The sequence below is a fragment of the Trematomus bernacchii genome, unplaced genomic scaffold (genome assembly GCF_902827165.1).
Source record: "Trematomus bernacchii unplaced genomic scaffold, fTreBer1.1, whole genome shotgun sequence".
NCBI lineage: Eukaryota > Metazoa > Chordata > Actinopteri > Perciformes > Nototheniidae > Trematomus > Trematomus bernacchii.
Genome location: NW_022987839.1, coordinates 6,117,791 through 6,130,561, shown reverse-complemented (window position 1 = coordinate 6,130,561; position 12,771 = coordinate 6,117,791). Strand labels below are relative to the sequence as shown.

General features: G+C 40.4%; 1 protein-coding gene across 9 annotated transcripts in view; it reads left to right on the top strand.

The window, feature by feature from the left end:
- Nucleotides 1-7,908, top strand: part of LOC117500180 (rho GTPase-activating protein 12-like) — a 68,934-nt gene extending 61,026 nt beyond the window's left edge. For all 9 annotated transcript variants that reach the window (XM_034152933.1, XM_034152931.1, XM_034152932.1 and 6 more), the window contains 5 exons: nucleotides 1,032-1,130; nucleotides 1,315-1,392; nucleotides 2,141-2,275; nucleotides 3,204-3,309; nucleotides 6,105-7,908. In XM_034152933.1, coding sequence (XP_034008824.1) covers nucleotides 1,032-1,130; nucleotides 1,315-1,392; nucleotides 2,141-2,275; nucleotides 3,204-3,309; nucleotides 6,105-6,279 — 593 coding nt within the window. In that variant the 3' untranslated portion in view covers nucleotides 6,280-7,908. The remainder of the gene's footprint in view (nucleotides 1-1,031; nucleotides 1,131-1,314; nucleotides 1,393-2,140; nucleotides 2,276-3,203; nucleotides 3,310-6,104) is intronic.
- The last annotated feature ends 4,863 nt before the right edge of the window (nucleotides 7,909-12,771 follow it).

The window sequence follows — 12,771 nt, the reverse complement described above, 5'->3', positions numbered from 1 at the left end:
GACATTTTTAAGGAAGTATTCTATTGCTGCAGGGTTTTAGAAAATCTCAACTGTAAAACAAGGCAAGTTTATTTCTGTAGCACATCGAAAGGCAATCCAAAGCTTTTACTTTTGCTATACATTTAAGCAATAGCTCACGACAGGCCGTGGTATATGGCCATTATATCACAGTTAAGGGGCGTGGTTCGGCCCGACGCGAAGCATGCAGTTTGCTTTTCAGCCCAACTGTATACAGTTAAATCGACCGGACTTCTTTCTGCAGATGTGAGCGTCCTTTAACAACGGTCAATAAGTCCTTGCTGCACATTATCCCTTACATGCTTCCATCTTAAGCTTTGTTAGTTAGTTAGTTAGTTTCGTAACGGACGTAATGTAACAGTTGTGACGGTTGTAGCTTTTCTCAGACGCGGAGGGATACTGACTTGTTGTGAAAAGTAACTACAATTCTACCCGTGATATACGCTCATTATATCACGGCTAAGAACCAATCAGATTGCTTGATTTGACTTTTATAAAAAAACATTAAAGCATTCAGATAAAGTGCAACAGAGACACATTTAAGTAAGACACTAATTAAAAAGCCAAGAGACAACAAATTAAAACAAGCTAAACAAATGTAACTTGTTTTTTATACACCTTTTCAGGTTTAAACAGACTTTGGATCACCAGATGTTTTACTATCACTTGCCTCTCAGGTTTCACTACTACACATACCAATGCTCTATAAGTCAATAGTATTTAGATTTTCCTAACATAAATCCAATTGCTTTAACCTAACAATATCACATTGTTATATTGAATGTGTCTTCCATTGTGCCAGTTTTCCACAGGAATCAGGAAGTCAATGTTTATAGTGATAATATTATATTACATTCTTATATTTGTTGTGTGAAGTCTTAGGCTGACAGAATTCATACTGTTTGACTTAACATAAAGTAATCTGGCACAGCTTCTAGATCAGATTAGGCAAACACTAAGCGAGGACTCTGGACTGTTGTCATGACGCTGGCTATGTCTCTCCCTGTCTTCAGATCAGGTGTTCGGCTGCAGTCTGTCCACTTTGTGTCAAAGAGAGAACGGCTCCGTGCCAATCTTTGTCACGATGTGCATCGACCACGTGGAGAACAATGGTGGGTTTCACACATGTGCCACTTTACCTTGACCTTTGACCTCAGTTATTTCAGTTTCAGTCATAAAGAAGGGTGAGGTACACTGCTTCATGATAACACAGGTACATTCAGAGTGGCTTCCAAACCATATCAATAATCTACATCACTGAACTGATTTATGGTTTCTTCCCATGATCCTTTGCAGGTCTGTGTGTAGACGGGCTGTACAGAGTCAGTGGGAACCTGGCTATCATACAGAAACTACGCTTTGCTATCAATCATGGTAAGTTTCTATTAGTTATATACAAGAAAACACAAGGGGACAAAGTCAGGAATGAGTCATCATATTATCAAACTTTATTTATATTGCACCTTTCAAACCGAGTTAGGGGCGTAACATAAACATAAGACCTACAACCCTCTTTTTGAGTAAGAAGACTGAAATATTATTATTTTTCAACATAAAATATGTCAGTAAATAGCTCACTGTTCAATATAAAGCTGCAAAAAGAAATAAAGAATTACAATCGGACAGAGTGTATATACTTGCATATTAACAATAGAAAGATGTATCTATAGAGTACACATTGTAAAAATACGCAATACAAAAACATACAGCATCATTTAGAAAACACTATAACAGACTAACCTCCTAGATAAACTATAAACATAGGATATATACGTTATAAAATGTGAAAGTTGTCATATTTGAGTGCATTATGTACAAATTGTTTAAGTTTATTGAAGTTAGATAGAAATCTGTGTGAAATTGAAGTAGTTTATTGCCTAGTGTTTAAATGTTACTTCTGCCGAAAGCATTTACGCTTCACAAATTCTGAAGGTGGAGATGATCCTGAAGAACAAAACGTGAAAGTATCATAACGTGTGTTAGCCACTGAGCTTATTTTCTGCTAAAACCCAATACATCATCCCTGCATCACTTCATCCCGATTGAAATGTCTGGTTTCATTTCTTTACGTAAGACTTTACGTCTGTGTTCGGGTCTCTGAGTGAAGGGTTTGTGTTTGCAGATGAGAGGGTGAACCTGTCAGACTCCAAGTGGGAGGACTTCCATGTGATCACTGGAGCGTTGAAGATGTACTTCAGAGAGCTGCCGGAGCCTCTCTTCACCTACGCTCTCTTCCACGACTTCATCAGCGCAATCAGTACGTGAAACACACAGCTGCACCAACACTATCTGCAGTCATTCACGCATCAACTCTGAAGTCAGTCTACTGTCTGTAACACCAGGAAGCCTCTCTGATGGCGCATTCCCACTGCAGGGCCTCGCACGGCTTAGTACGGTATAGTTAGGCCTTGGTAGGGCAGGCTCACTTTATGCTGCGTTTCCATTACAGTTTAGTAGCTGGGGCAGTAACTATGGTAACGCAGTGTAGGCGGAGCCGTGACGTCATCTTCAATGCGAACCACAGAAAAACAACATCAGCCGTTAGCTGTTAGCACTCAGAGCTCACAGCTCCTCATATCTGTTCAGAAACTAGACAAAAGTTAAACAAGTACAAACCACAGACTGTCTGTGTCATGGTGAATACAGTCGCTGCTTTATTTATGTCTGTAGGCCGTTGTTGTGAGTGTGGACGGTCGGGGGATATACATCGTTAGCTTAGCCGATCTCCATTTAGAACACACACATTTTAAAAGGTTTTTCGCCTGCCGTCTGTCTGCAGACTTGTCAAAGCATTAATTCATGGTTTTTACTAACCGGTATCAGTATGTTGTTACTTCGGCATCATTTTGAAACGTGTATTACAATTAAATCACGGTCAAATATGTTCATTTTGTTGTAGTTGTAGCCCCCTTGCCAGCGATTCTCTCTCTAGTTCAGCATACTCAGCCCGGTTGTTGGCCCGGAAAGAACCTGGATTTTGGAGAGCCAGAAAAACTGTGAAACAGTACCGTTAGCCTCTTTGTAAACAGCGTAGTACTCATATTGTCTTTTATTGGGAATAAGTCAAACAATCTGCATATGTTGTGGATGTGGAAGTAGTCAGTGAAACAACAGAAGGAGGCATGAGACTCTTTGATGAATCCAGATGATTCACTTTGATAAATGTTGTGTTTTCTGTTGTGCAGAGAGTCCAGACTACAAGCAGCGGGTTCAGTCCATCAAAGATCTGGTCCGACAGCTGCCCGTCTGCAACCACGACACCATGCAGACTCTCTTCAAGCACCTCAGGAAGTGAGAACAACACTCTCTTACTGCTGTATCATTTGTTTTTCCTTTTCATTTGCTTGCTGTGTATAATGCCGACAAATCAAATCACACTTTGTTTGCCTTTCTCTGGCGACATCTGCGGCCTGAGGCTTTTTGAGTTGTCCGTCAGAAATAACTTCCAAACATCTGTCTGTCTGTCCGCCTCGTTCTCCTGAACATATTTCAAGGAATGCATAGAGGGAACCTTTTCAGATCTGGCACAAATGTGGACTGTGACTTAAAGATGAACTGATCAGAAATGTGCGATGAAAGCTAACTGCTAATTAGGACAATTTCACAAATAGGATTAGATAGGCTGATGACAATTTGGACGAATTTGGTTGAGGCATACGATCGAGACTCTGTAATACTAGTATAGCGGATTTATGAGTTGATAATAATTAAAGAATATTGAGTTTTTCTCCATATTTGTAGGCTTTTTCTCATTCTATAAATGTACACTTATATTTTCAGAAAATGACCAAATAAATGAATGAATGTATAAATACGTCTAAGAAATTCTGAGTTTTTTACTCTTTACTTTTAACTCCCCTGCCCAGGTTTGTATATTTCACCTACAACGGCCTAAATAAACCATCATACATATCTGATTATAAATAAACGACAGCATTACGGAGCAGATTGTAAACAGTAGAGCAGGGGTTTTCAAAGTGTGGGAAGGTGAGCCTCCCCTCAGAGAACATAAGAACAGCCGCGCCCCCCCTCCCAATTATTATTGCTATTATTAGGGTCTGAGACCTAGGTCGGCGAAGACCCTATTGAAATCGGTCGCGCAGCAACCGATAAACCTTTGACCCCCGCAACATATGTGAAAACTCACCAAATTGTGCACGCGCGTCAGAAGTGGTGCAACTTCAGATGTGTAATTGGTTCCGGAACTTTGCGTCAAAAATTGCGTAGGCCACGCCCACTTCCGTTTTTAACGTAAACTCCCCCCACTTTAACTTTCACGTAAACGAACGAAACTCGCTACGCATATCTAGGGTGCGGAGACAAACCCAAAAGCCTCTTGGAGGGGTATAAAATAACGTACAGGAAGCCGGCCATTTTGAATTTGGCGTCGGAAAAACGCGATTTATCGCGTTTTTCGTCCTACGCACGAAATCTATCTTCTCCCAGGGACTTTATCCGTACGACTCGAAATTCGTCGGGTAGCGTCTCGAGACATGGGCAATTCAAAGTTATCACGGAAGTTTTTTTCTTTCGCACGGCGTAGCCGTGAATTGGCGCCAAAGTTCGCGTTCGCTCCGATGCTAGGCGATCCCTCGCCATGGAACACGATGATGTCATAACGCCAACTGACATACTCAGAACGCCACCAAACTTCACATGATGGTTAACACTGCGGCCCTGAACAGCTCTTCATCAAATTTGATGTTACTTAATATGGCGTTACCATGGCATCCCTCGCCATAAAACACGGTGTCGCTGTAACTCCAATGGACACGGTCCCATCGTCCCCCAATCTTCACTTTTATATCACCGGTCCATGCCTCAACAGCTCTATGTGAAATCTGAGATTTCCATGGCAACGCATCCCTCGCCATAAAACACAATGTTGTCTTAAATCAATGGAAAATGGTCCAAACGGCACGAGACTGCAGATGACAGTTAATGGTCCGGCCCTCAAAACCTCAATATGACAATAGGGAGTTTTCCTCAAAAGCTGTTGCCATGGCAACGCATCCCTCGCCGTTAAGCACCATATTGCTTTAACTCCTGTGTAAATTTCACATGTGTACTAACCGTCAAGCCCTCGAGACATATATGTGTCAGTTTTTAGATTGGTCAAATTTCGTTGCCAGGGTAACAAAATGGTCGCCGTGAAACACGGTTCTCTCATAACTCCAGTTAACATGCTCCAAACGGCCCAAAACTTCACAGGTTTGATAACGATGCAGCCCTCAACACATCTAGGCGTATTATGGGGTGTCATCAAATTCCGTTGCCATGGCGACAGATCACTCGCCATCAAACACAATGTTTATGATACTGCTGTAACTCCTAAATACATTGGCCGATCGGCCTGAAACTTCCCACGTTTGCCAACGGCCGAGTCCTTGAGACACCTAGACACACACGTCGACGTGCGGACAACAGCCTGCGGAGCGTCGAAGACCCGCTCAACGCTGCTTGCAGCTTTAATTATTATTATTATTATTATTGTTGTTGTTGCTATAATGCAGGGGTATTATTATCCAGTGGAATTCCCTTATCTACTGGCCTAGTTAATTCAAAGTGGTTACTTTTGTTTGGCTGGGCAGTGTAGTTTTACACACCGTCTTATTTGACTTTCTCAGGACTTAAAACTGTTTTTTGGGGGCAGACCCCACAAAGAAAAAAATATATTTACGCACGTAAGGTCATCATCTTAAGAGTTTTTTATGCTCATCGAGTCATCCGTGAGCAGAGCATCAAGTTGGCATGCCTATTAGAGCTGAATGCGGCGATTACCATGTTGTTCAGCAAAACGCCTCACAAACTTATTAAGATCTAAAGCTTTAGTGTAATTACGTATCTGCCACTGCGTTTTTTGCACTACTAAATATTGTTAATATTTACTTAATTATGTGACCGTCTATGTTTCCTGTAGATATTTAATTGCTCGTTTTACTGCACTGTTAGTGTACAGTTTTGTTATTATGCTGCTGTGTTTATTGTATTTTTGTAACTCTGGCACAACAATTTCCTTCAGGATAAATAAAGTCTTATCTTATGTCAGGATTTATTTTCATTTCCAAATGATGTGTCCTCTCCAGGGTGATCGAGTACGGCGAGGAGAACCGTATGACCACTCAGAGCGTGGCCATCGTGTACGGCCCCACGCTGCTGCGCCCCGAACAGGAGACGTGGAACATCGCGGTCCACATGGTGTACCAGAACCAGATCGTGGAGCTCATACTGCTGGAGTACGAGAACATTTTCGGCAGGTAGAGAGAGACGCTGGAGGACGAGCCTCTTGTTTTTCTCTCTCACTCTCCCAACGCAGAGCTCTTCCTAACCCAGCGTGGCCCTGCCGAACACAGCCTGGCTCGGATCGGCTCGACTCAGCTTCTCTTCATCTCAAATTGTAGTCACTGGCTTTCTCCTCTCGTACAACCTCCGGACCAAAGCTACGCAAATGTGTCATAAACCAAACCATAGATGTATCTAACTAGCGACCAAGAAACAGGTTTGCACTTTTCAGTATCTCATTTTCTCCTGCAGCTGCATTTGTGCCACTTTACTGCAATAGTTGACGTCCAAATGTCCCGACACTGGATTCCTAATACAGGGCCATGAACGCCTCATCTACTGCACAGAGACCAAAGCATCAGTTGGCTCGAAGTAAGAAGGAGGCGTCAGTATTGGAGGTTGGAGACTGGACTGTATTGTATAACCTGTCACCACTCCTGTAATAACCACACTGGGGAACCAAGAGAAGAAACCTAACTGCTGTGCTTGGCTTTAGACGTTTAGACACTAAGAGAAGCAACGTGGAGAAGAAGGGATGATATGGAACGCTTTTATTTAGGAATGATATGAACATTTACTGCCCTTTCCGTACAGTTCTCCCTTTGTCTTTCCTTTTATTTCAGCAGGAATGCTTCACCATCAAAATGACCACTTGTATATCAAATTACTCGACCCGTGTTTTCTTAAGTTTTTGAAGAAGATGTCGTTTTTCTTGTATCCCTCTACGGTAGGAAGAATTCGAAAAACTGTTTGACGAATTGACGTAAATTGGGACGTATTTTAAACCCTTTATTTAAAAGCTCTCACATTTTGTGCCGTAAAGCTCAATTATCCTGTCACATGCTAGTCATTCCATTTATTTATAAAACCTTACATTATAAAAGACATCAAAGTTTCACATTTGAGCATCATTTGACCCTCCGTGAGACTAGTCATGTGGAAGTGCTTTAAATAGTAAGCTCTTAATGAAGAATTCAAGATAACGTGGTGAATAATTGTCTTTTTGGAAAATGGTCATTCCTTTAAACGTTCCCCTTCTGCCTCTTTCCATCTCTTTCTTTGTTCTTCTTCCTGTATTCCTGAAATACTGGACCAGGGTCCTCTGAACACACGAGAGGTTTCCACTCTGTAATATATCTGCACGCCACCTTCTCCATTTGGCTTTATGAACAAATCACCTTGCAGCAGCCAGAACTTGAACAACAAACAAATGGTACTCAGCTGTGTCTTTCCTTGACTCATGGATATGAAATGTTAAGGCCAACCGTCTTTGAACCATGACTCCATTGATACATCTGTACAGTGTTTATGTGTGTGCATGTGGACGAGGGGGGGGTGGATGGATGAATGGACTCGATGACAATATATTGTACAAATAGTGAATATAAATATGTATGCTTGGAATGTTAAAGAATATGATAAGAGGGAGAAATCACTATTGTTGTGATCGTTGTGTGACCAACAGAGGAATAAAGTTCTGAACTGGGGATGTGGAGGTTTACCTGTGGTTCAGGTAAATGAAAGATTGTTTGAATGTAACTTTGGAGAGTAACTGTTGGCTTTACCAAACTGGAATAAAGACCTCTGATAAGAGATATTTCCAAACGAGATATGTGTTGTTTCTTTTACTTATGCAAACATTTACATCTGCGTTACATAAGCTCTATGAAGTCAGTGTGAGGATCAAGAAGGTGACTTGTCTGATGATCATGCGTGTTCAAATATCTGCATGCTTCTCCTGTATTTAATCCTTTATAGCCCACAATTAAAAAAAATAAACCATAAGGGACAAGACTCAACATACATTATAGGTCAAACCTTTACAACTTCTACTTTCACGATTGATTTAGAAAGCAGAAGTTTATAGATATGTTTTAGTTTGTATAATTGACATACAAGATTACAATGTGACTGCAGTGTAAGTCAGTAGGTCAAAAGTCTCAGTAACATCTTGACTTCATATTTGATCAATTACACTAAATATCTCATATCTGACTTCCCATTCAATATATTAGATTAATCTTGTTCTATGTTGTATTCATCTGTCAGTAATGTCAGACAACTGTCAGAAACGTCACACACACACACACAAACACACACACACACACACACACACACAGAACATCTCTACCACACACACACACACACACTGAACATCTCTCCCACACACACACACACACTGAACATCTCCACCACACACACACACACACACACACACACTGAACATCTCTACCACACACACACACTGAACATCTACCACACACACACACTGAACATCTCTACCACACACACACACACACACACACACTGAACATCTCTACCACACACACACACACACACTGAACATCTCTACCACACACACACAAACACACACACACACACACACAGAACATCTCTACCACACACACACACACACACACTGAACATCTCTACCACACACACACACACACACACACACACACACACTGAACATCTCTACCACACACACACACACACACTGAACATCTCTACCACACACACACACACACACACACTGAACATCTCTACCACACACACACACACACACACACACTGAACATCTCTACCACACACACACACTGAACATCTCTACCACACACACACACACACACACACAACATCTCTCCCACACACACACACACACACTGAACATCTCTACCACACACACACTGAACATCTACCACACACACACACTGAACATCTCTACCACACACACACACACACACACACTGAACATCTCTACCACACACACACACACACACACACACTGAACATCTCTACCACACACACACACACACACACACTGAACATCTCTACCACACACACACACTGAACATCTCTACCACACATACACACACACACACATCTCTCCCACACACACACACACACACACACTGAACATCTCCACCACACACACACACACACACACTGAACATCTCTACCACACACACACTGAACATCTACCACACACACACACTGAACATCTCTACCACACACACACACACACACACACACACACACTGAACATCTCTACCACACACACACACACACACACACACTGAACATCTCTACCACACACACACACACACACACACACACACACACACACTGAACATCTCTACCACACACACACACACACACACACACACACACACACACACACACACTGGACATCTCTACAACACACACACACACACTGAACATCTCGACCACACACACACCCACAGAACATCTCTACCACACACACACACACACACACACACACACACACACACTGACTGAACATCTCGACCACACACACACACCCACAGAACATCTCTACCACACACACACACACACACACACACACACACACACACACACCAAAGGCCTTTGCCTCCCTAACCATTGTTTTTATGGGTGTACCTCCCATTTATTGACGTCAGACATCTCATTTTCTTTTTCTACACCTCACACTCTCCAGAACCACACACCCCTTCAAAAGAAAAGCCCTATAGATGTAATGCTACTTGAACTTACACTACTACGTCCATCTGATATGTAACTCCTTCAGCCTACTTTCAGCTGCAGAAACCATTCAACTATGAACTTATTCAGCTATTTCAGGACATTGCCCTTACGCAAAGAAAATATATTTCCCCATATATTAACTGTCAATATATTGCATTATTTTGTTTTCTGATTTACTGGTTAATTGAAAAGATTTAATAAAGGAAATCTTGCTGTTGGCTACACCAACTGATACTGATTAATAATCAACATGAAAAACATAGTTATTCATATCTACAAAATATATTGAAGATATATAGAATAATATATTGTGTTAATATATTACAATATATTGATATATAGAATAATATATTGTGTTAATATATTGCAATATATGGGATAATACATCAGTAATTGCCGCTTTCCATATATTGAGTAATATATGTAAATATATATAATATATTGGTTGTGTATATATGTGAACATACATTTACTATATATTAACATTTATATGGGGACATGTATGTACTATATATTCACAATTATATGGGGACATGTACTATATATATTCACAAATATATGGGGACATGTATGTACTATATATTCAGATTTATATGGGGACATGTATGTAGAATATATTCACAATTATATGGGGACATGTACTATATATATTCACAATTATATGGGGACATGTATGCGCTATATATTCACAATTATATGGGGACATGTATGCACTATATATTCAGATTTATAAAAGACCATGTATGTACCATATAGAATAGAATAGGGAGGGATGAAACCCTCTTTAATGGTCACACATGCAGAGCACACAGCACACACAGTGAAATTTGGCTTCTGCTTTTAACCCATCCTAGTACAAGGAGTCTAGTACTAGGAGCAGTGGGCAGCTATTGTACAGCGCCCGGGGAGCAATGGGAGTGGGGGGGGAAGGGGGGTGTCCGGTGCCTTGCTCAAGGGCACCACGGCAGGGCAGGAGGTGAACTGGGACCTCTCCAAGTAGAAGTCCACACTCCATATTTTAGGTCTGGTCGGGGACTTGAACCAGCGACCCTACGGCTCCCAGTCCAAGCCCCTACTGACTGAGCCACTGCCGGACTTTTTTTTTTTTTTTTTTTTTTTTTTTTTTTATATATTCTGAACATGAGTGCAATATATGTTCACAATGAGGAGAAATGCATGTTCTGATAAAAACAATCTTTCATTTCATTTCAAACCTTTATGTATGCAGGTGAATCCCATTGAGATCATTGATCTCTTTTTCAAGGGTGACCTGCTGCAAGTAGGTTCCACATGAATACATATAAACATAACAGAAAAACAAAAAAGGACATCATACAGCATATTTACAGTGACTACAGTTTACATAGCTAGTAACATTTACAGGTTCCAACAGTTTCCGATTGGATAGTATCTATCCTTGCTTTAAAAACATTTAGTGGAACCAAATTGCTCAGACTGTTCCAAGTTAGCGGAGCTGCGCATCTAAAAGCTATCTTCCCTAAGACAGTCCTAGCAGTTGGCACATTTAATAAAACCACAGCATTCGATCTCAGGCAGTAGCCACTTACAATTCGCCGTGAGATCAGGGAGCAGATGTAGGAAGGAAGTTTCCCTAACATGGCTTTGTATATAAAAATGTACCAGTGACTGAGCCTCTGTACAGTTAGTGAAGGCAAACCTGCCCTTGCATACAGGGTACAGTGATGGGTTAATACTTTACAGTTTGTCACAAATCTCAGTGCACTGTGATAGGCGGCATCTAACTTGACCAGGCAATTGGCAGGTGCATTCATATAGATCAGATCACCATAGTCCAGTACAGGTAAAAAGGTCACAGTGACTAGCCTTTTTCTGGCCTCAAGTGAGAAACAGGACTTGTTCCTGTAAAAGAAACCTAGCCTAACCCTCAGTTTTTTAAGCAGGTTATTGACATGAAGTTTAAAAGTGAGACAATCATCAAGCCAGATACCAAGGTATTTGTAACAGGTAACCACTTCAATTTTTATTCCTTGCGTAATTACAATATCTAAAACAGGCTGTGTCTTTTTAGCTTTTGAAAAGATTATTACCTTGGTTTTATCAACATTTAAAAGAAGCTTAAGCGCTGAGAGCTGAGTCTGAATAATGAGAAGCTTAATTTGTTTTTTTCTATCAATGTGTAACAGTTATCAAAATACTCATTAAAAGAAGGACAAGGAAAGAATAAAAGAAAAGGCCTATAAACAACACATTATGTAATGACACATTTTCATGTAATTATGTAATAAAACCCACATTTTGTAATAATCTGCTGCATTCTGTAACAGCCTGAACGCAATATAAAATACATTTTCCTGCATTTTGTAATAAATTATTACATTTTGCAATGGTTATTACAAAATGCGTGAGTTGCCCTTTTAAAAAACTGAAATATTCATTATGTAACCATAACCAAACTGTAAATATATCCCAAATTATTACAAAAGGAGGAGTTATAACATAATGAAGGGAAAATGTATTACATTTTGTATAGGTATAGTTAATAAATGATGCATTGTTATTTCATACAGGGCCAAAAAGAGCAGTCTGTTATCCTATTTAACAATCTTGTTTTTTGTTTCACCTGGTGACAACTTTAAACATGAGCTGATCACTCATTAAAACAAGGTCCGGAACAGGGCCAAAAAAACAGTCTTGTACCCTATTTGATCGTCAATCTTGTTTTTTTCGTGCCTTAACTCACAAATTATTGTGTTAATGGATGTTCTTATATCTGATGTCTTGGTCCCTGGATGGTGGTTTACTACAGCATCTGTGGAACAGAACAATTACAAATAATTAGAAGTTCACAAAAGACAGCAGGAATTATAACAATATCCATAATATCTATATTAAAGCATGGGCTGGCTTGGTGAATAATGTGGGAATACAAATAGTGGAAGAATAGGCTTTGTACATTTTCGT